Consider the following 23,622-nt stretch of genomic DNA (forward strand, 5'->3'; position numbering starts at 1 on the left):
CCAGTGGCTCTGCTGTGGAGACAGCAGCCCTGAGTGGGGCAGCAGATAGAGGCAGCTGGAGGGCAGCAGTCTCTCAAACTACAACAGATGGACGCAGAGTGAGCATCTCCCCATCAGCTAATTTCCACACAAGCTAGGCTCCCTTCTACCAGCTTATTCACACTTCACCCTTTACTAAAGACTTCACAGCTGATTTAATTTACTCCTGATGCTCCTGAAGTCAAGGAGCATCAACTTCTGTCCATTACTGTGCCACTGCTACCCACTGCATTCAAGCTGTCAGACATCAGGAGATTTGTCTACTGTAAATCATTCCCATTTCCCAGTTAGTACAGAATATTCAAGAGAGCAGGTTTCAGTTCAAAATCCAAAGGGGCTTCACTTGTCATGTCTCTTCAGGGTTTTTTTACTGTCTGTAATTCTAATTGTAGAATATCTTTGCACAGCTGCTTTTCAGTTTCACTCCTCGCTTGGTTTGCCATTGTTGACTGAAAGCAGTCTGTTTTCTTTCCACTGCCTTCAGTGGAAGTTCTGCAGGGTCCAGTTACCTCTATGATAATAAGGGAAGGTCTTTTATAAATATCTGAAAAAGTGCTTTAGCAGAAGTGAAGATGTAGGCGCTCATGTGCTACATTCAGCAGCGACTGAAAATTGGATGAGAGTTCCATGGTTTAGTTCCATAGTAGTTTAAACTGCTCACTCTGCTGTGCTCCTACTGATTCAGCTCCCTGCTCCCTCTCCTCTTGCTCTGGCTCTGGCACTTTCCTGACCTGAATAGTTGCATGAACTGGCTTAAACTGGCTGAAAAACAATCTGGGGAATTTTTTTAGGCCACTCAGCTGAGATTGGTTAAAGGTGCCATGGAATGGCATCTTTAGATAATCGTTCATCAGTTCCTCTAAGCTTTCCTATTACATAAGACAGCACTGGCTGGAGCTGTTTCCAGGACAGTTTCTGAATTTGGTGGCCTGTGTTTCACAGCTGACTTAAAAATGCAATTCTTCATGCAGCCAGGACCTTCCATAAAAATGTACAAATATGTATTCTTAAAAGCACTGAAAAGAGAGTCCTAAGTTAATTGCTGAATAGGCTCTTTGACATCATGAAAAGTTTGGTTTCAGTAGGACAATGTAAGTCTCCAGACTCTTGTCAGATATTTTCTCTGTAAGATTGGGCCTACTTTGTCTCTAACAGTCACTAACAGTAAACTAAGAGTTTGAATGCATTTGCCTTTCAGAAGAAGTCTCTAGCAAGAGCAGGGGATAGAATTCTTATTGCTGTAGTCTGTTTCTTTACCCTCCCAGCAACAGCAATTGCTCACCTTGATTCCCTCCATAAGGGATCCTTACTCCATGTTGACATACAGGACTGCAGAGCAGCATACACGTCCAGGATGGGATCTAGACCTATACTCCTGCTTCTCATCTTTGATCTTTCTGATAAGGGTCAGTGGTCCAATGTGAGGTTGACTAGGGAAAACCACCTGAGACCTTTGTCACTGATATCAGCAGAGAAGTCCCAGAGTGAATGGTCAAAAGCAATACATCGTTCCTGTCCTTAGTCTTCCTCTGTCTCAGTGACCATGCAGCATCAGGCAGTGGGAAAGCTTGTGCTGCTGCTCATCCTTCACGTGTGTTCTGCAGCTAGATCCCAGCATTCTTTTGGCTTTTTATTTTTGAGCAACACTAATTTGCAGGAAGAACAGAATAAAAAACTTTGATCATGCAATCCTGGTTTCTTTTCACTATGTTTTCTATTTCACTATGTATGTATTGAGTAATGTTCTGGCAAGGGAGGGTGATAAGGAGTTAATGGATGGCTGTGTTTATGAGCACAGAAGCATGCACTACTACACCTGCAATACCAGAAAGCATCTACAATGAATTTGCAGACACATGAAAGCCCAGGCAGTGACCTCCAAAGGAAGTACATGGATTAAGTGCAAGACTAGTGCAGAGATAGGCATGGAATTGCCCCTGTTATCTGGGGAGCAGGAAGCATCTGGGTGCATCAGTATGTCCTAAGTTATCTGTTAAGGAGTTTAAACTCATTTTTGAATGCGTTTGGTCATGCAGACATTTGGAATTGCTATCACCTTATTGTTGATGGACAGACAGAGCTAGTCACCCTGTGATTGTTGCAGTTGTCTCAGACCTTCCATTATAAAATCCTGTTTTCATCTAATTATAATTTACCATAACATTTGAACCAAAAAGGCTAATATAAGGGACTTGTTTCTGAATGGTTTTGATAGAAAGCTTCTTCTAAAAGTTTGTATTGAGTTATGAAGAAAGTGGTTGTTTTACAAGTGATTGAAAGCAATTCTTCTTTTCTAGGGGTATTAGGAGGGAAAAAAAAAGGGAAGGGGTTTTATTTTCACATGAGAATCTACCCCAAATAGTCATATTCTAGGCATGATCCAGCACAAGGTTGAGTCCATTTTCTTTTGAAATTCCTATTTCTAACCTTTAAGAACTGGTGAGTCACTGTAAGGCAGTATTAGGTTACAGGAAATTAGGATGTGTCCCCAGTGTCACAGTACACATCTGGGCATCTTGAAGGAACCAGAATGGAAGGCAGTGAGCAGTAGAATCATGGCAGTGATGAGCTGGGAACCTGCTGAAGCAGAAGACTGTGGAAATGACTGCCACTATGAGGTTTAAAACTGGTGTGGCATAAGAGGAGATCCATGTAGGAAGGTATAACTTAAAGGAATCTCCAGACCTTAAATATATGCTGAGGTTTTTGAATCTTGCTGTATTTCACTGTTGCACAGCAACTGGCTGACAAGATATTTGCTTCATTTCCCTCTTACCTTTACCTTACTCTACTTTAGAAAGAAGAGTGTGCTTGCTATTTGTGCATGCAGTTACTAGTATACACCTTAGATCACCTAGTATACACCTTATAGATCTAAGGCTACCCAAACTCTAGAAATACCAACATTTTTCTCTACTGGAATGCAGTTTGACATTTTAAATTAATAAGTGTTTGACAACACTAAACCAAAACCTGATATTTTCGCTTTAAGATCTGATGTCTAATACAACTGAAACTCATTAAATTTTGGGGCAAAATGCCATGTATAGCAAAAAGTCCAAACACTGATGTATATTCTGTAAAAACATGAAGGGCATCTCATTTATGAATCCTCTGAAGAAAACAGTTCAGTAGTTCTGTCCGGAGCAAGGGGGACTTTCGCTGAACTACAAGGCAAGAATTCTATCTAAATATCAATTTAACTTTTAATGATCTCTTTGGTAAAATTTTATCTATTTCTTCAGCACAAATGAGTCGATGGTAAGGACATCTTTTTTACTTTCTTTCCCTAAGTTTCTTTAAACTTTTGGAGTGCTTGTGAATATAATTTGAGTTTGACCTATTTCTAGCAATCGCAGAACTTGCTTCAAAACTCTGGATGTTCTGAAAATGCTCTTTTTTGATACTGACAGCATTTAAGCCTTTCTCATTTCCTCCCCAAAACCAGAAACTCTCTCTTGATTTGTGAGGGGTAAGGAGTGGCCTAAATGATAAAATTGTTTAAGGAGACTATAACATTTGTCATGAGATGGAGTTCTATTACCATGTAAAATTGTCTTTGGCTTGATTTGAGATACATCTTGAAGTATAACAGAACATACTCAAATAGTTTCTAGTTCTAAGAAGTGTGTAGACCTCAGTTTTGCCTATGGCCATCTCTCCAAACCACAAGTAACTAAAGAATGTCAGTGTGATGTTTGGCAAGTTAAAGGAGGGCAGCACTCCTAAAGCAGACTTGTGGTTTTAACCCTGCAGTAAGAAGACTCAAATGTTAGAGAGATTATTTTCTTTCACATGCATTATAATTTATTTTTTTCCACTGTCTGCAGTAGCAGCACCTGTGTAACCTTATTTAACTGCCTTCACACATTTTTCTTTCCCTCAGCTAATATTCTGCCAAAGTGACAAACTTTCCTCACTTTGAACTGCAGAACACCATGAAAGCCAGCATGTCTCAGCCTTGTCCAGTACTGTAAGTCTTCTATGCACTGTTCATTGGGAGCTGTCATTTTATTAATGCTATAAGGACATGACTGCTCTAAAACAAGAGTATATCTTAGAAGCTGTTACAATTTGCTAAAATTAAATAAAAAAAAGAAAAAGAAAAAAAATGGTTGATGCTTATCTACTGTTTGCTTAGGCCTGAGTCTTCCAGATATCTTGCTGCTGCTGTTTGATTAAGAATTTTTTTCTCCAGCAGGGATATCTGTGAGGATCACAGATCCATAGACTTGAATTCAGTGTTAACAAGAGGAGTTTGAAATTATGCTTCCTTACCTTTAAGTTGATCAAAAAAACCTAACCTTTAAGTCCCTCCTCATCATCTGGGGACTTGAAGGATGTTCGTTCAATTTTTGGCTTCTCAGCTCATTCTGATAATGAGAATGCTAGTTAGGCTGGGGTATTTGAAATGTGTATACAAGTTCACCAAGGACAAGAGAGGCCTGAGACTTGTCACATATTTAATTTCTACTCTCTGGGACACTACAGAAAAATTATTATAATCACCATTTGCACCCAAACCAAGGAATCTTGTCTCCTTTCTAGTTCATTTTCCCCTCACAAGAATCTATCCTTTTCCATCACAACAGTGGTGGTAGTTCACAGCAAATGATCTGCCATGTGGGTAAGTGGCATTCAGTTCCTCACTTGCTTCCTTTTGCCATCTGGTGCTATTGCTTTACTATCTGTTAGTTCTTATCCAGCCTAACAGAGCTCACTATCCCTGGAATGCCTAGAATTGATTTCAATGAAATGCAGATCTGTGAAAAGATAGGTATAAATCCCAAAGAGGAGGCAATTCATAGCTTCTTTTAGTAGTCTTCTTTTGAGTCCAAAGTACCTGCCTTCCAGTGACCAAAAAGTCTTATTTTTATGGTGAACAGCCTTTTTGTTAAAGGTCTTACTAACACAGGGAATGGAATTTGTTAAAATACTAATTTTATTTCCATATTATCACTTTAAACATGAGCCAACTCTGTGTTTTCCTGAGAACCAATGAGGCTTGAGATTTTTTTTAATTAAAAGCCAGCAAAGGTGGGGTTTTTATTTCCTTTCCTGTCGAATGCATTTGAAGCACCTCTGTCTCCAGCTGGCTGTGGGATCAGAGCCAGCCCATAATGGTTTCAAGCCCAGTGTGTGCACAGGGGAAAGGGTTTTAACCTGATTGATGACTCTGGAAGTGCTTGCAGCACAGACTGCTGAAGCTGGTAGCACTGGAGGTGTTTATAAGATAGGAGAGAGGAGGTGGATGTATTTTTCAAAAGCTGGCTGTTCTTCCCAGTCAAGTGCAGTAAATGGCTCATGAACGGTCTCATTTCATCGGCTGGTGGGCACTGTGCTCCATGAAACCCTTTGAAATGGTTGCCAGAGGTTGAAGCTGAGATTGGTTGAACTTTCTTGCTGTCCTGATCACTGGCCTTACAACCTTTCCTTCAGATACACTGTCAAAAGTTTTGTTGCTGGGCCTATCTATCCTTTAGAACTTTGCAAGAGTAGGCCTGAAAATTGCTGTTCACCATGTATTGCTTAAAAATGCAAAGCAGTGGGACATTGAAATATCTTCCACAATCGTGATATCCTTTCCAACTTTACGTAAGATTTACTGCTTTCCAGGCCTCATATTGCTCTAGTTTTAGCATGGATTTCTTAGGAAATTCATAGTATCTTATCTCTACCTGATCTGTTGCACAATGGCCGCATTGTCATTTCCTTAGGTATGGTAACATTATTGGCCAGAGTGACTTAACTTGCTTTAGAGCTTTGTGATCTTGCAGTCATCTTTACAGCACCTCTCTAGTGGGAATGCTTCCAGCAGCATGCTGTAGAGGAGAAGAGGAAACATCTTTGTAAAGGAGCCTGCTCTCAATCATCACATGTGGGTAGAAATGAGGTGTATTATGTTCAAGGTTCACAGGTTAGAGGACCAGGAAAGAGGACAGATTGTTAAGCAGAATGTGAAATGTCCCCAGGCCATGGCACTCTGGAGGAGTTGACTGTTCTTTGAGTGAGGAGGACAAGACTTCCTCAGGAGCGCTTAAAAGTACAAATAAGGTAGAGGAAATCCAGAGACTAGAAAGAGGGGAAGGAGACTGAGGAAAGAGCAAAGAGAAAGGTGGCACACATCTTGCTCATGTGTCTGTAAAAATGGGGCTGGATATTTGAGAATGTGCTTGTCTGCAGGTTTTCAGGTTCCTGCTTCTCACCAGCTCAGAAGCTGTATGCATGACCTGTTTCATGATAGATTAGTGTTTCTGTGTGGAACCATAAAGCGCAGACATGCTTGAAGATGGGCAGGTGGCAAGAGAAATTATCTGAGCTTTGTGAGAAGCCAAAAATTCAGGGAGACAGACGTTTGGTTTCAGTTCTGGGCAGATGCTCAGGTCAAGTCTTATTTTGTCCTAACCACTTCCCCTACCCTTAGGCGCGATATTTTCAGAGTGAAAGGACAGGCAAAGCCCAGGGAGATTCCAGAGCACGGCTTGTTTGCAGCTGGCTGGACATGGAATTCATCAGCAACAAAGCAAGACTCGCTCTTCTCCTGCGGATATGGAGAGAACTTGGATTTGTGCATGCACACACCGGAACAAACCAGTTCTTCCCTGTCTGCTGGGGAGGCTTCAGTTACAGTATCTGAAGCCAGAGATTTCATTTAAGCCATTTGGACCCATTTGGACTCTGAGTGCTGTAGCCTTGCCTGCCTCCTTCCTCTCTCAGATCCCAGCCAGAAAAATCCTCCCCCTCACTGCCCTCCCTTTCCAGCACACACACCACAGAAAGCAAAAACTGACCCAAGCTTGCCTTTGCAGCTGGGACTTATCAGCCAGAACACACACATGTAGGTCATCCATGGGAACTCAGCAAAGTGTTGGATCAACAAGAGATCTGGGGGGTGGGGGCGTGCAGGGCAGCAGGAGGAGCAGGGACAGAATCTTTTTTTATCATTATCATTATTATTATTTTTATTATTGTCTGCTTTTTTAGAAAGGAAAAGGAAGAAAGATTACAGCAGCTTTTCTATTAAATGAGAAGATTAGCATGCCGTGGATGCTTTGCAGGGGCGTGATGAGATTTGCAGCAGATGAGTTGGTTGCTAGGCAATGCTAATGAAAAGCAGGCTTTCAAAACTTCTGTGCCATGTGGGCCCAAAAGTTATCTAGCCTCCCTCCTGCAGCCTCCACTCCCCCCAGCTATCCCCCACCGCCCCATGTAACCTCCCAAATATTTATAAAATCCTCACCAGGAGCAAGAAGGATAGACGCTGGAGTGGGCTTTTGACAACTCGCTCTTCCTGAGCTACCCAGGACACACTCACACAGACACACACAAGTTTGCTCATTTTCTTTTCCTCCTTAGAAAGGTAAAAAACAAAACCCCACCCCCCAAACCAAACCAAACCCAAAAATGAAGCAAACAAAAAAAAGGAGAGAAGAAAAGTTAGCAGTGGCTTCCAAAGCAGCTCAGTCTCCGATTTCAGAGTTCAGGCAGAGTTTAGGGCTCGCATGTGTGTACGTGTGCATGCTGGGGGTAGGTACATGTTTGTTTTCAATTTCTCTCCATGCGTTTTCAAGCTGGCTCTTCCCCTCCTCCCTCCTGCTGTAAGCCTCCTTTCCCTTTCAAGGCCTTCTGACACAATGAGCTTATTTTCCCATGCTCCCTGTGAAAGCCGGGGTATGTGTGTGAAAGCTGCAGCCTCAGAGGACTCTTTTTAAATACAGAAATTGAACGTTGCTGAAGTTACAGACAGGGTTTCTGCTATTTTTACAAATGACCCATGTCTTGTTCCCCTTCTCAGAAGTATCAGCATTCTTAGATATCTTACCATCTGTCTCTCCCAACTGTTTTTTTAAGTCAGATTAATGTTGGTATGACAGCATTGAGGAATGAGGTTTACTGCTTGCTTCACGTTCTCCTTACTGCTGTGGCTTGTGTGTCTCATTCCTAAGGCAAAGTCCATTCATATGAGCAAAAAAGGATATTTCCATGCTCAGATCTAGGGTAAAACTGTCAAAGAGGTGTCATTTAACAATATCTAATTCTAAATAATCCAATGGAGTAATATAGTTCTGTCATGAAAAAGCAACATTTCAAAGCTACTGAGCTATCTTGGGCCTGTAGATTGGGCAGGAGAACCTGCAGAAGCAGAGCCTCACTGCACTGCCCATTTTGAGATTTCACCCATCCCCTGCTGCAGTACATCATGTTGGATGTAAAGTCTTCCTTCAAAGCCAGTGTTTATTTTTCATGAATGCTTCTGGGGAGGTAAGAGGTTATCGTGAATTGGAAACAAAATTTAAAATCACTGTGCAGAGTGAATACAAGTGTCATATGGTGGTCCCATATAGTCCAAGTTTGACAGTTAATGATCTTGGTTGAGGTCTGCAGAAGTCAGTGGTACTTGGCCTGGTGAAAACAAGACCCTTTTGGGGGGGGGGGGGGTGGAATTTGTTTTGTTTTGTTTTGTTTTGTTTTAAAACATGCTGGAGCAGCTTTGTTTTGCCTGGACTCTTTCTCACTGATGCCAGTATGAAGTGTTAATCAATAAGAAATTCCTTGGGCAGACAGATTTTATGGGTCTGCTGCAGTGAACTCTTTATACCATATTTCAGATGGCAGCAGCCTATATGTTCTTTCTTTTTCTTCTTTTTTTCTACCACCAACCCTGTTTTAGCCAGTGCAGTGTGGATAGCTGATATATTAAGCCACTGTCCTAATCATATGTGGTCTCTAAAAATCTCAAGGCATTCCCTCCTGAAGTTAATCTTTCAGCTATCAGTTAGGGGAAATAATTTTGGCTTCCTTAAATTCTCTCCCTGTTTCAATTAAATAAGGATGGCAAATTTCTAAATGCTTGGGAATACAGCAGCTGCTGTGTGCACACTGTGGGATGACTATTCAGGTAACACCCCATTATCTGAAGTAAGAATTTTGGCCCTGCAGGACATACAGGACGTGTTAGGAAGTCTAGTAAAGGCAAAACTACCATGTGCCCTCCTTCCTTTCCTTTGTCAGGCCAAGCAAAATGCCTAGACACTACCACATTTTTGAAACCTGCCTGCAAGCATTCCAGGTCTGTACAGACATGCCTGCAAGGTATTGTTGGCTACTAGAAAGGCAAACTAATTTGTAATGTTTTTCCTAAGCTGTTGTATAGTGCTGTCCATGTGGTTAGCTGCTGCCCCCAGCTCCATGCCAGTTGTGGATATAGGCATTCCTTTGTGTAGCTTGGTCCTCTCTACTTTGATATTTTCTACATTAAAAAGTGATGTACAGATTGAAAATAGGGGCATCTCTGAAAAAAAAAAAAAAAATTGGATGTTCTATTCTCTGAAATCAAACCCACAGGGCTTTGCTCCCACCAGAGTGGTGTCCCAAAGCCTTGCATGCACACATTATCTGGAGTCACTCCATAAACTGCATGTGTTAGCAAGTTGTCTAAAGTGCTACAAAAATACTTTGCTTAGTAATGTTAACAGAATTGCATAATAAATGTAAAAGATGACCACCTTTCATTCACACGTGACTGCAATTTTTGCTTTTACACTAGCAGCTGTGAATTTTGACCAGTCAGGTCTTACCAACGTGCTGGTCATTAGGGAACACATTTGATGGTCACCGCTCTGACCAATGTGCATTCTATATCTTACATTCACATATGCAAGAATTCATAAAGAAAGTGCTAACCCCTTCAAGGAAAAGGAGCCAGACCATATGATTTATCTGCATTACTTGTGGGAGATCAAGCTGGGATAAATCAGGTCAAACATTTTATCCTTTAGGCTTCAAGGTGTTTTGATTTGTTTAAAGAATAGCTGACACATTTCAAATGTGTGGCTGAAAGCACTCCTGATAGCAAACTTTCCCTCACCGAAGACTTGCCTGTGTGCCCATTGGAGTCAGTGGACTTTCTAGGGAGTAAGACAGTGTGCCTAATGGATTTGGGGGTGAGTACTAGCAGACCTACACAAGCAGAGCAGTATTTGCTGATTGAGAGACAGTAAAACATATAATTTTTCACTAAAGAAATGCTATGTCACTGAAATTTGCTTTGGATTTCTGGTTCTGTGACTGCCACTACCATCCCTACTGATTGTTTGGAGAAGGTCTTCTGCAGATTCACATACAGTCAATTGATCATGAATGAAACTAAGAGCAGTTATTAATCTTACTGCCTGGTTGCACTCTAAACCGCTTTCTAATCCTGCCTCTGTTCTCTTAGACAAAGAATGCAGTGAGATGAAGGCAGGATCAATGCCAGCATGGAGCTGCCCTTTTTAGTAGTTGTCGTGGCAGGGTTTTATACATGAGCAACAGTGAGTAGTTCCCAGTGTACTGGGGGAGAAGGGAGGAAAGATGAATTAAAAGGGTCAGATGTTGTGCTCCTGAAGGGATGGCAGAATCCCATCCTGACTCATGGGCTCTGGTTAATTTTTCAGTTCCTTGTATTTAATGACTGACCTAACAAGACATTACAGCCCTACTGCTCTTTGGAGATCCATGAAGAGCTCAACACAAGCTAAGAAAGGGTGCATTGTGTCTTTGATCCAATGGGCAGTATTTCACAGGCTGGCAGATTTAATAAAATCTCAGAGGAACCTCAGCTCATTTTTTAAGAGGCTTAACATTGAGTTAAAAGTTCCCTTTACTCCTGCATTGTTGGAGACCATTCCCTTCTTGTTTGCTGCCAGAGGACCTGCAGGGAATTGGGGTTTCATGAGACCAGATTGGATGTAGGCAGCTGGTTGAGACTGGTTAGAAATCTGCAGGAGCAATAGCGGGATGCAAGATGCTTTCTAAGCCTTTTTATTTCTCAGTCTTTGAAGTCATCCATTGCCTCACATGCAGTGTGACACCTTTGCTCCACACCTGGAAGGAAAGCTGAGCTACTGATAAGGCCTTTTGATCAGTAATTTTGAGCTGCATGACATGAAAAACTGTGTAATACCACTGCTTCTAGTAATGTTATTTGTCCCACCATTAACACTAAGTTATCTAGCTGACTTCACAACTAGAAACATGAACAAGTTCACTATCACAAAGTCCTCCCCTAATACAATGTTTATAGGCATAGCTAGAAAGAAAATAAGGTGGAGAATATCTTACTGGCTGGTAAACGGATCCTTGGAGCTTTAGATAGCACCATAGTTTCTTGTTCAAAGCTATTCCAGGTAGGCTGGAAGAGATTCCTTGAGCAGCAAGTTTTCTTTGATGTTCAGTGGTGAGAACTTGGGAACTTTTGCTCCAGGAAGCAAATCACACTGTGGCATTTTGGAGTGCATGTCTAGAGCAGGTCAAAATCTGAAAAAAATGAATACTGAGAACTGCAGAGTTTGTTTTTGACCACCTGAACACTTAAACCACTAATCTGCTCACTTCTGTTATTGTTATGGAGGTGCAGATTGAGGACTGCATGAGTAAATTTCACAGCAAGAGTTCCAGTATAAGCCATATGTTGATCCATCAAGTCTAAATTTATATAGAATAACTATTGCTAGGAAAATGTTAGTAATTAGTTTAATGGGGAAAAATAATTTTGCTTAGATTTTCAAAAGTGCAGGGTAAATAATTCCAAAGTACCAAGCACTCAAACACTAACCTTTTTTGAGAAATGAAGTATAGGGTGCATGTTGTTTGAGCCACCACTAACTCTAAAGTAGAATCCTTTGCAAACTCAGAAATCCACTGCTAGGTTACCGCCCACTCCCATGGATATGGCAGGCTGCTGGAGTTTTGCATTTGCAGCAAAAATGGAACCTCCACCTAAGGACCAGTAGTTGAAACTTTTATTGTCATTGATTGAAGTTTGGTCTTCTTGGTCAATAAATGTTCACATTCTGTAAGAAGCTTTAACTCGAGCAATTAGTCAAAATTGGCACCTGAAATGATTAGAGATGGGAAAGAGAATGCTCCAAAACCCTACTTTATAAGAACTTTTGCCAATGTATACATCTCCTGTAATATAGCTGTTGAGGCCCCCAATGACTGATCCTTGTAAGATCCAGCAGAACCATGCTCACTTCCTGTTGGCAGATGCAGATCCTGCAGAGATGAACAAAATACAGTCTCCAAAGATATTTTTAAGATAACTTCTTTCTTGAGAGAAGACAATGAAGGGGGACAAATGCTTTCAGGAAGAAGAAATTGCTGTTTGGAACTGGTATATCTAGGGGCGCTGTTGAATATTAAGAGAAAACAAAGTTGAATGAGCTATTGCAAAGGAAGAGGCAGTCATGTAAAAGGCAAGGATGATTTGTGAGATTTTGCAATAGCCTCCCAAGGGAAGCAAAGCCTTTTGCTTGAGACATTTAAAATTAGACTGGACAGAGCAATGGAAATTCAGTGTATGAGCACCCCATGGGACAGAGTGGATAAGCCACTGGGTCTCCCTTTGCATGTTCCCTTACTCTTTTGTAACTCTTCCTGAATACCTCCATTCCAAATAATAATTTGTTTTCCCCAGATGCCCATCCTAGTTCTCTGTTCCTCCCCTTTTCCCCTTTAAGAAAGGAGCTGTGTTTGATTCATGGTGTCAGCTATCTTCCAAGCTCCGATCCAGTCCCAGGGGTGGGAGCTCATGGGACTGATGAGGGTAAGAGTGATCAACTGCAGACTTTCCTGTTGCTGAGCTTGCTGCAGGCCTGACCGTTTTTAAGACCTCAACAGATGTTTCTGCTTAGAAACTATTGGCATCTTTATGGACTGTTTTTCCATTCTTCCCTCCCGGCCCATGTCCAAGCAGCAATGAATTATGTAAGACTACATTCTAGCATCTTCTTTATTATTATTTCTGTAGATGCATCTCTAAGAAGTACATCTACAGTTCCCTCTACCTAGTTTTAGATGCGTCAGCATTCTCTTTGAGCAAGACACCCAGCTACTCTTAAAAACACTTCTGTGCCTTTTCCTCATCTTTCAGACACAGATGCCAAAAATATGAACACCACAATCCTAACTCATGGCTTTGGGTTTAAGATGTCTCTCACAGTTCATACTGTGGTTTTAATCAATATGCCTTTTACTTAAAAGTTAACCCCTTGCTATGGAGCTGCCTGTATTTGTCTCTTATTGCTGCTACTTAGCGAACAGTAATTAATAATAAGTAATAGAAGGAAATTTAGAAACTGCTGCTGGAGAACAAAGTGGCTCCAACAAGCATCATCCCTACCTGGTTTAGTGGTTTAGCTGCCAGTTATTAGAAATGAACACATTTCAGACAGTCTTGAGTAGAATAAAAGCACTGAGCTGGTTTATTTGCACTGTTGATAAGCACTTGTAATCCTACAAAATACACGGTGTAATGTGTGCAGGGTACCTGAGGCAGTCTGGGTAGTCTTAACCCTTTACCATTGTACAGCAAAACTTCAAAGTTCAAGACTGGATAGATTAAGTTTCTTTAAAAGATGATGTAAGTAATATGTCCAAGACCACATGGAGATTACTTTAACTCAGAAGACAGAGAAATTTTCTGTGTTGGAAAATTTGGCAGACTACTACTTAATTTCAGATGTACTATAGTAGCAGAAATGAACTGTTTCCTTCTTTGGGAACACACAACTAGAAGGAGACAGAGTGGTTTAGCCAGTATGCCACAGCCAAATGTGGGATTTTCATGCAGGCTTATGTTTAGTTATTACAGCAAAGAGTTGCTGTAAATCCTCTTGATGTACTTAGCAACTGAATTCCCACTGGAAGAAAAGCACATCTTTTCCAGTGTCATACTCTCATTGTTCACCACCTCAAATGCTTTCTGTGATTGCGCTGCTCTGACAAGGCACAATGCCATTGCAAGTCCTCCTCTTGGCATTTTACCCTTTCATCAATCTAGTGGTGCTGATATAAAGTTACTGAGTAGAGGACTTCCTGTTATTTGCAGTATATGTATGCAGTAACAGCCAAGCAGTTACATGCTGTCCTACCCAGGTGCCTCTGCACTGGTTTTGCAGGGCTGTGAGGGCTAAAAAAAGACTCAGTCCTGTCTTGGTACCTTGTCTGAGACTGCCCAGCAAGAGAGTCAGTGGTGCTGGTGGATGTGATGTGGCTTTGGATCACAGCGACAAGCAGGACTGGTTGTCCAGCCACCCGAGTCCCACTCTGAAGAGAGCAGAGTGCAGTACTGTCAGTGCACGCACTGGATGTGCCTCAGCTGGCCCATGTGGCCTGGGCTCACAAAAGCCCTCACTGAAGTACCCTGCATTGTTCCTCCTGAAAGTAGAGTGCTGAATCTCACCTGGTGGGAACTGAAACATGTACAGTAAGAGAATCAGAGTTAAATTGCCCCATCTTCTTCTGACTTCCAGTAGGAAATCATACAGTAAGGATTGTGAGATCAACCAGTTTGGCATCTTTTTTCAGTAACTGCGTATGTGTGAGAATTGCATACAGCAGGCATTATGGTAAACAAGGATTTTTTTAAAGCATTAACATTTTTAATTAATGGAAGATAAAGCATTGCTAATGAGAGCAGGTATTTCCCTGGATTTGAACAGGGAGTGCCATTGCAATTGTAAACATTTTGTTCACTAATGTAAAGAAGACACAAGCTCTGTTCCCTAATGTTCAGAGAGCTTGACATTGCACAAACATCTTTTTATACATCCTTACTGTTACTGTTATACTGTTTTATACTGTTTTGCTGTCACTGTTAAGATCTAGTGCTCTACAGATGAAGAATCACCATAAACTGAAGAGACAAGATCTAAACTCAAGAATTCCTGTGCTTGCTCCTTTAGACCATGCTGTTTTCCTTAGGAGTGTTTAATTCACTTCAGAATCCAGGAGACATATGAGCCAAGCTTTGAGCTAACACTATCCACCAACAAAAATCTGCAATAATAGCAAATGGAGCATGTAAGCTGCCTTACCAAGGAACTCGATGCTCTCTTTTCTCAGAGGTCTCTGTGCTGAAGGTCTCCTCAGATCTCTCCCTGTTAAATATGCACTCTCTCAGCTCCCCAGAGCCTATGGCTGACCCCCTGGCTAATGGCTTTTTGCCAGTCCTGTTTTGTATGTTATATTGTTGGCTGACACTGCATTTTTAGAGTTTTGTTTCTCATGCTCTTAGAAGTGGCCATTTTAATTTCAAGAAATATATCTCTTTGCCCAGTACACAGTATTCTCCTGGCAGCTTAGTGCTCACAGACTATAGGGAGCTGTAAACAACACTGTTTATACTTTCTGCTGATACCAGAACATTAGCATATAAATAGGGTAGAGATTTAAACAGGCTAAAACAACTCCAGCCTGGCCTATTGGGAAGGGGGACAGTCTGCTTTTCACTTTCCTTGCCAAGGATGTCAACTTTTCTGTGGGACTATTGCAAGAATGAAGGGCTTAAAGAGATGGGAAGCTTTTATCTGACAAAAGAAAGGTCGATGAGCCTTAGAAATGCAGAAATACACTGAATAACAGTCTGCCTGTTGGGATTTCCTTGTAAGCCCTGTTGGTGTTAGTGTGGACATGTGAAGGGAGGGGAATTACTTAAAAATCACCACAGAACTGTTGGATAAAATCTTCCTTTAACTGGAACTTGCAGCAAAGTGTTAAAAATATTATAATTACACCTGCAATGACCATATTGCTTTAGAAGTTGTTTCATTTACCCTAAAGAATCATATCATGTGATCATTACATTTTTTAGCTGCAGAGTATTTTAGAAACATAGTACAGCCAAGTACTAAATCAAATAACCTCACGTCTGTCTATTGAATTAATAAAATTCCAATTACCTTTGGCACCAGTGAGAGATAGGTGCAAATGCTGCAGTTACCATCAAATTGCTTGAGTCTTTTTTTCATGCAGTTGAAGTTTGCTTTTACTTTTTGTCTTAGAATATGTAAAGCAGGGTTAACAGGAACATAGATAGAAGGGAGAAAAGAGTTCTCAGTTAACAGTCCATTGGAAACCAGAAACCAAGACAAGGAAAAAAACAGCCAGAGATGGTATTTCCAGGTGAGAAAGAGGTACTGTGGGATTGTAAAGAAAGCTGTCACATGAAGACTGGGGGTGAAACTGTGAAACAGAACTTAACTGTGTTGGAATTTGTTGTGGGCTTTACAGATGTGCCCCAGCAGCCTGTAGACATTTGGACAGACTTCCATTTCAGGGCTGGACAGCTTTGTGTGGAGCAGCCACTTGCCCCAGTTTCCTTCTCTCTGCTGGAAGGGGGAATGTTTGTGATGCTAATTTTCCTCTTCAGGAGCAATGAAGTTTTGTGTCTAAACAAGCAATTCCCATGGCTGTTTTGTACCATCGCCTTTCTCTCTAGAAAAAAGAGTGGTTTCAAAGTTACATTCCCAAAACTGGTAGAAACACTGTGATTTGCACAGTGTTTATGACACGAAAGTTGCTGTTAGGAATGTCCTGCATAGCCACCATAAATATGGTAGTGAGCGGGGCACATGAAAAAGAGGAGGAGATGAAAACTGAATTGGCTTTTACTCTAGGCCTTTTCTAGAGCTCTTCATCTGCTGCATCTGCATTTGCTCTTCCCAGTGGTTTGACTTAAGTCCTGGAATAACTGGCAGTGGTTGTAAAACACAAGTCAAAAGGCACATTTCGAATCAAACTGCAGTGCACACACAAACTTGTGCCTGTGCAGTCAGGAGCTAATGCAAGCAGGAGGCAAACTGTTGCTTGCTTGGGGTGCAAGTTGCCGGTAAAGTACAGCCTTTGTGGGTAGACATGACAACTGCACTCTGTTGGGGTGGCTCCATGAGAAAAGGAGGCATTTCTGTGCTGGGGGATAGTGGTTGTCCCAGAAGGGTAGAGGCATTAGGATTGAGGACTGCAGAAGACTCTTGTATTTCAGAAAAGACCTTGATCACAAAGCCACCATATTCTCCCACAGGATTAGTTGCCCTTAGATTAACCTCATTAACAGTAATTATAAAGTCTGACACATTTCTCTGTCATTATCTCCCTTGTATCATGTCATAGGATTTCTTTCCCCTGATAAAGACAGCAGTCTTTTTATCGGTCTGTTGGATTAGAGACCAGAGTTTTTCACTATGTTATCTCTCAAGCTTTTTTCCTCCAATGTAAACTGGCCAGTTTTAGCCCAGGATACATTGCAGTGATCAAAGTTTAGTATCTCACTTTTGTCAGGCAAATGTGAGATGAAAGGGACAGCTAGTTGTTGTTCTGATAGTAGCCTTAATACCACTGGGGGTAAAACTGTGCTTTGTCTTGAGACTGGAATTCCAGTCCCATGGTTTTTATCAATCTTTATTGAGTGTGGGCCTGGAAAAATGTTCTCCATCTTATGGAATTTCTGTGTCTCTGTTGGGAAGGAGATCACTAGAGCAAAACTGTCCTGGTGACTTGAGGGAAAGATTAAGTACCAAGAGTCTTGTGTTTAAAGCAGGGTAGTCAACCAAAGACTTAACAGAGGAGAGGAGCTAGAAAGTGCATATACACTAATTTAATTTGTTTAAAGGATGTTGTGTCCAAAGGGCAGAGGAACGATTCTGTTCAAACCTGGCAAATGTGAAAACTGTGCTGAGATGCTCTTAGCTACTGTGGATCTCCAGCACTGAAACCAGAGGGAAACAGGAATTGTGGCATTGGAACTAAGCGAGCTCCTTGATCATGCAGTCCCCATGTTGGATTTAAAGTATGACAGTGGATATTAATTTTTCTTGTGCTCAAAGATCAGGAAGCAGAGGGAAACCAGAGCAATGCTGTAATCATTAAAAGCCCAAGACAGAGATGATACCTGGAGCTGAGCTATAGTAATTGTTCCCTCCTGCTCCATAAACTCAGTTTATGTTATATGTGACAAGATAACAGGAAGTTCTCCCTTCCTCAGTTTGATTGTCACTTGTAACCAAGGCAGGTCCCATTTGTTCTCCCTAAAAAAAAAAAAAAAAAAAATTGATAGGCCCCTGTTGTATATACTCCTCTCACCAGAGGGCAATGAAGTCAAATCTGTTAGTATAAGCCTGTCTGGCATTACATAAGCGATGCCCCCTGTGTGCTGAAACCCAAGAACACCACCTGACTAGGCAATAGTATTTGAATAGAAAGGTGGCACTGGGTCAGGGTGACTCCAGCACAACAGGTGGCACACAGATAATCAGGCTGCCCCGGTTGTCCTCAAAACAGCATGGGATACCAGTGGGAGGACTTGGCAACCCACTTCAGGAGTAACTGGCATTCACACCTACTTTGTGGCAGATAAACTTATCTGCTTTTCAGTAAATCTGCTTCCAAAGTGGCTTTAATAGCCTGCATTAATAAGCCAGATGCATTACAAAAACAATGGGGTTTGGTGGCAAGACGCTTCCATTCCAAGCAATTGGACTCAATTGGATTCAATCTGAAGCGCAGTTCAAGTGCAGAAAAGCTGTGACTGGGCAGAAGGCCTGCAGGAAGCCAAATGGGAAGAGAGTAGAGCATGAGCTGCTGCCTGTCCTTGGTGGATTTTAAAGAGGGTTGATGTGAACTGATCGAATCAAAAGTGAATGGGAGAGGTTAACGAATGCAAAGAACTGCATTTGTAATGTCTTCATTTTTCCACCACCTTTCTTCTTACTCTCTAGTGTGCTGCTGTTCCATCTCACAGCAATAAGCAGCTCAGCCAAGGACTGTCATTTTGTATTCTAGTCTGACCCAGTATTTTGCAGGGTGCCAAACATCCACAGTGTGGATGTCTCAACCCTCCCCCCAGCCCCAACACACAGAGGAGCATCTATGCAAAGCCTTACAAAGCCTTTCAAATGTCCTGCAAGTGGGACAAAGATAGGAGGAAATGAGATCTCTTCTCAGATTTCAAGAGTTCATTTAAATTTTATACTATGTGGGTGAACTGGGGTTCTCACCAGCAGGCTTTGGGAAATGAAATTTTTGCTTTTGTGTACCAGCTTGACTTTAATTCAGGAGCCCCATCACAGCTACTATTTAACATTTGACTTGGAGACTTTTGGAGATGAATGCGTTTGGAGAGTGTTTTGAGGGACAGTGACTTTCTGTGAAGCCTTGTGCCCAGGTTACAGCTGAATCTGATCCTATTCAAACAGGTGATCCTATTTCTAATCAGAGTGGGCTGAGGGCAGGACAGCCTATGGAGGACCAGCTCCCACTGCCAGTTACACTCCTGGTGTGACTAAATGGTGTGCTGCCTTACAGCTCTTGCTCATACTTGTGCTGTGGTGAAGGATTTTAGCCTCTGGAGCTATTGATCCATCAACATGCATGAACACAAAAGGTGTATTTGCTACAAAAGCACTGACCTGGGAAGATGGCGGCTTGGCCAGGCCAAGCTGGGGTGCACCCGCTGTGCCTTCCCTACTTGCCACTTGATAAATACCCCGCTCCTTCCCCCACCCTCCTGCCCATTTTCCACAGCAGAGAGCAGACACAAGGGGACCCTTTCATCTTGGCACATCCCCTTGCTGATTAATGTGATGCAATGTTCCCACAACACCACCACTATGCCGGCCATGTAATTAGGCAGGAGATAATGAATGCTTCAGAGACTATTCAGGCAGCAGTGCCCGCCTCCCTGCCGAACAAGCTCCTTTCTCAGCAGTGAAGCCAAGTGGAAGGAGCAGCAGCAGAAATGCCATTGGTGCCGCGCTTAATTGTGCAGGAATCGGGGGCTCTCGCAGCAGAAAATAGAGTAAGGGCCGGTGTGGGAGAGATGGGCAAGGGGCTCTACTCTGATATCTTGGGGCCAAACTCTTTCTAGTGTCTTTTCATGTGTTTGACCTTATGGCAGGAGAATCCTTAAATGTGCACATCTCTGGTTTTGTATGTGTGTGCCTTTTTTGTTTCAAATAATTAGGGAAAGACATCATTTAATAAGCATAGGAGTCTGTCTTCTCAGTAACCCAGAGGCAAAGATGCTGGTGCTACTTAGCGGCCTTTGAAATGTGGGAAACACACTGGAGACACAATAGGCTTATTCTCTTTTAGGGGGCTTTACAGTTAAGCTGCCATTGTCTGGCTAACATTAGCAAGAAAGATACTCTCCTTTCTCCCCGACCTCTGTGTGGACTCTGAGAAAACAACCAATTGGTTTAAAATGCACTATCCAAAAGCCTTCAGATCACGAGAGAATAAAGCCAGCAAGGAGCTGAAAGTCTGTCTCATCAACTGGAAACCAAAGGATCTACTGTCAAAGGTCTTAGCAGAAATTCAGTCTTCTGCTCAAGTTGCTTTCTGCACTTTTTTATTATTTTGTTTGTTGATGCAAAATCTTTTTAGACCTCATACCTGATCATACTATCTACTAAATGTAAGCAGTGCAACCTGCTGTAAGCAACTGGTAAAGCTCATCATAAACTGACTTCAGTAGTTATAGCTGAAGTTTTGTGCTTAGGACAAATAGGTAGAAAACAGCTGTTGTGATAGTGATGAATCAGGGAAGCTCAGTTTCTGTGAGGATTAGGTTAATTTCTGAGCAAAAGGTCACTGGAGGGTGGAGTACATCAGAAAGCGGAATTTACAAGTTATAAAATGGAACGATTCATATGCACACTCACATTTAAGCCTACTTCACTCCAACAAGCTCTAAAGCCATAATGTGTCCTTTTGTAAATAAGTAGGTTCCCAGGCAGACCCACTGATCACCCTGCTGAAATAAGTGACAGACTCTTTTGTGCATCCCTTCTTGAATGACAGATGGATGCAAGTTATATTATTCTATTGCTTAAACACATTTTCTGATCAATTTATATATAATGTGCTGCATGTCACTGCTGTGCATTTTGTCGCTGCATCAGAAAATTCTTAGGCTTTCCTAGTATCTATAGTGTCAAGAAAAGAGATTTCACTGAGAATCTTATCATGTTGCAAAAGTAATAGTAGAGTTGTGACCAAAAGATAAAAATATGGCAAGGAGAACAGCTCTTACAAAGGAAAATCAGTTCCACTGGTATCTTCACAGAGCTGCCTGGTGGTATGCATAGTCATGTGCCTCCATATCGTACAAACACACTGCACTCGTTTGTGCCACGCCGTTGTGTCCTGAAGCAGATGCACAGTCTCACTGTAACCCCCGGATCGTGTGTCATTTATTTCTCCTCCCTCTGTCACATGCACAAACACAGCCTACAGACTCTATGTGTGACACAGAGAAGGGAAACAGATGACATGTGATGAGAGCATTACAGTGCTTCTAACACTGATGGTCAGCATTTTATTGGTGTCAGGGACTCAAAGTTTAAGAGGCAAAAGAACCACTGAGGAGCCCCATTGTTCCTGCCCAGAACTGGGAAAGAGCTCTGTACTGAAAACAGATTCAAATGTTTTCCATCTGTCTATGCTATTTGCCTGCATGGAATAATGCTCTAACACCAACCTAGGTCAGTAGTTCTCTCAGCATCATGTCCTCCAGAGGAACATAAAGATAGTGTCAGCATTTACTCTGATTTCTGTCCTGGACCTATATTCAAGAGTGCCATTCCTGTGAACAAACCAGGCTAAGGTAAAGGTATTTGATTATCTTGCTGACAGCTTGAGGCAACATCCTATAGCAGTGAGCATGTCCAACAGGTTTCAATAGGAATGAAAACAAGCACAAGTCGTGCAATGCAGGATCTATGAGACCAGTTTACTCTCATAAAGTAGGGTATCTCCTTGTGATATCTTGCTTCCCTCTGCCTAAGTTAACAAAGCAAATTGCATCAAACTCCAGCATGTACTGCACATCTGGGAGTGAATTTTCCAGGACAAAAGCCATTCAGTCACTGAGAGTTCAGTGACATGACCTTTTCTCAGAGCAACCCACAAAGAGACTGGCACTTCTAGAATTATGTGATTTTGACAACATCTGGAGTTCAGTTGTCTCTGATAAAACAGATGTTTTACTTCTGCTGATCACAAATTTCTCCCCATGTTCGCCATTCTAAGTTCCATTTCAAGTAGTATTCAGCCAAAAAATGAACATAAATTTGTTTGGAAACTGTTCCAAAGAATCTGCTATGTGAACTGAACTTCAGAATGTTTTGCTACTTTGCTTGCTCTTGATAAGCTCTGAAACCCATCCAGATCTCTAGTTGGGATGGAATCTCTTTTGCATTTTTTCTATCGGCCCAAGTGATGTGAGGACCATCCCAGTGAAACGCTGATAGTGTAGGAGGAAGAAAAAAAGTAAAGGAAGAGTCTGTCTGTTTTTCCCTTGCTGTTACTCTAACAAGGAAAGAGTAATGCAGCAACCTACACTCCCAAATTGTGCTAAACCTGAACCATACTCTGGTCTCTTATGGCTGTTGCAAGATATATCAAAAGATGAGTTAAGTAAGAATAATGATACTCAGTAGCACCACAGTCACTGAGACTTTGCTGGGCTCTTGCTGTAGCTTGAATAGACTTAAAAGTTCCTGCAGACAGAATGTAGTGTGTTAAGAAGTTAATAATATAACAGTTCATAATTCAATTTTCATTTGCTTTGCATTTTACCCTTTTAATAGGAGTGAAAAGCTAAAAGAAGTTCTCTTCTGGCACAGCATAAGAGGTTCACCAACCATTTCTGGAGTGTTTCAGAGTTGAGGAACATCAAAACTGGCACAAGAAATTAAACCAGAAGAAGGGAGACATGACCAAAGTACATCTCCAGTAAACCTCAGCACCTAGGGCAGTGTTTCCACACAGGTCTGAGCAGGTATGGGAAGGGATGCCATTTGTGCCAGGTAGACTGCTGTGACTGTAAGATGGCAGTTTTACTGGGAAATAGAGAAAAGGGAGCAGCAGGAGGCCTGACACAGTACTGAGCTTAGTCCTGAATCTGCACCCCAGCTCTGGCATCAGTACAGTCCTCTGGCCCTGTGCTCCCTGTCCTCCCATGCCCAGTACAATCCCAGCCACATGTGAAACTACTGACTCACACCCATGGTCCAGAACAGTCTTGGTTTTACCTGTATTTGGTTCTCCATGCAGTGCTGCATGATCATGTTCTTGTACAAAATCCTCTCTCTTAAGTGCTGCATTTTCTCTCTGTCCTAGCCTTGCATGACAACCCATTGCCCATCTGAAAAATATATTTCTACTGCTACTAAGTACTTCCTATTAGTACTTCCTCCTACTAACTTCTCCCCAGTATAAAACTTCCCTACCTTAAGAACAAACTGGAACAGGAAGAGGGCTGTTGGTAAAAAACAGTGATTTTAGATAAGCAACTGCATAACCAGCTATAGCAAGGGCACAAAACAGGGGTGAAAGCAAGCTCATAGGCAGCTTCTGCACTTGCCAGCCACAACAGGCAGGTGTTTTGCCAGAGCTGAGAGCTCATAAATAAGGGGACACTAAAGAGTTAAAAAGATTTCAGGGAAAGCCGGGCTGATGAGAGAAGGGGAAAAGAGGAGGAGCAATCCTCTTGTGCAAAGATTTTCCAGAGCCTCCAGAGATCAGTAAGCTCCAGGATGCTTTTCTTTTAGATGTTTTAATTTAGGTGGTTGGAATCTAAATAGATAATATTTTTCCCTCAAATTGATGTATGGGGACAACATCAATTTGTATGCAACAAATGACTGAAATTCAACCCTCAGATTCAGCCTAAGACCCAGCCTGAGAGTGAGTGAATCTTACAGACATATTCAGAAACAAGCAGTTATTTGTTGTGAGTCACTAAAAATTTGAGATCTG

At 41.9% G+C, this 23,622-nt stretch overlaps 1 protein-coding gene across 16 annotated transcripts in view; it reads left to right on the top strand.

Annotated features, from left to right (window-relative positions):
* Positions 1-23,622, top strand: part of RAD51B (RAD51 paralog B) — a 417,280-nt gene that overhangs the window by 313,830 nt on the left and 79,828 nt on the right. For 3 of the 16 annotated variants that reach the window (XR_011000000.1, XR_011000006.1, XR_011000007.1), the window contains 2 exons: positions 3,926-4,012; positions 4,632-4,666. The exons of 7 other annotated variants lie outside the window; for them this stretch is intronic. Coding sequence is in view for 3 of the 9 variants with exons in the window: in XM_068193172.1 (XP_068049273.1) it covers positions 10,259-10,317 (59 nt within the window). In the remaining 6 variants the exon portion in view is untranslated. Of the gene's footprint in view, positions 1-3,925; positions 4,013-4,631; positions 4,667-10,258; positions 10,353-23,622 lie in introns of all 16 variants that reach the window. 6 more of the 16 variants (XR_010999998.1, XR_010999999.1, XM_068193173.1 and 3 more) reach the window with 3 other exon arrangements.

This window comes from Anomalospiza imberbis, chromosome 6 (genome assembly GCF_031753505.1).
Source record: "Anomalospiza imberbis isolate Cuckoo-Finch-1a 21T00152 chromosome 6, ASM3175350v1, whole genome shotgun sequence".
Taxonomy (NCBI): Eukaryota; Metazoa; Chordata; class Aves; order Passeriformes; family Viduidae; genus Anomalospiza; species Anomalospiza imberbis.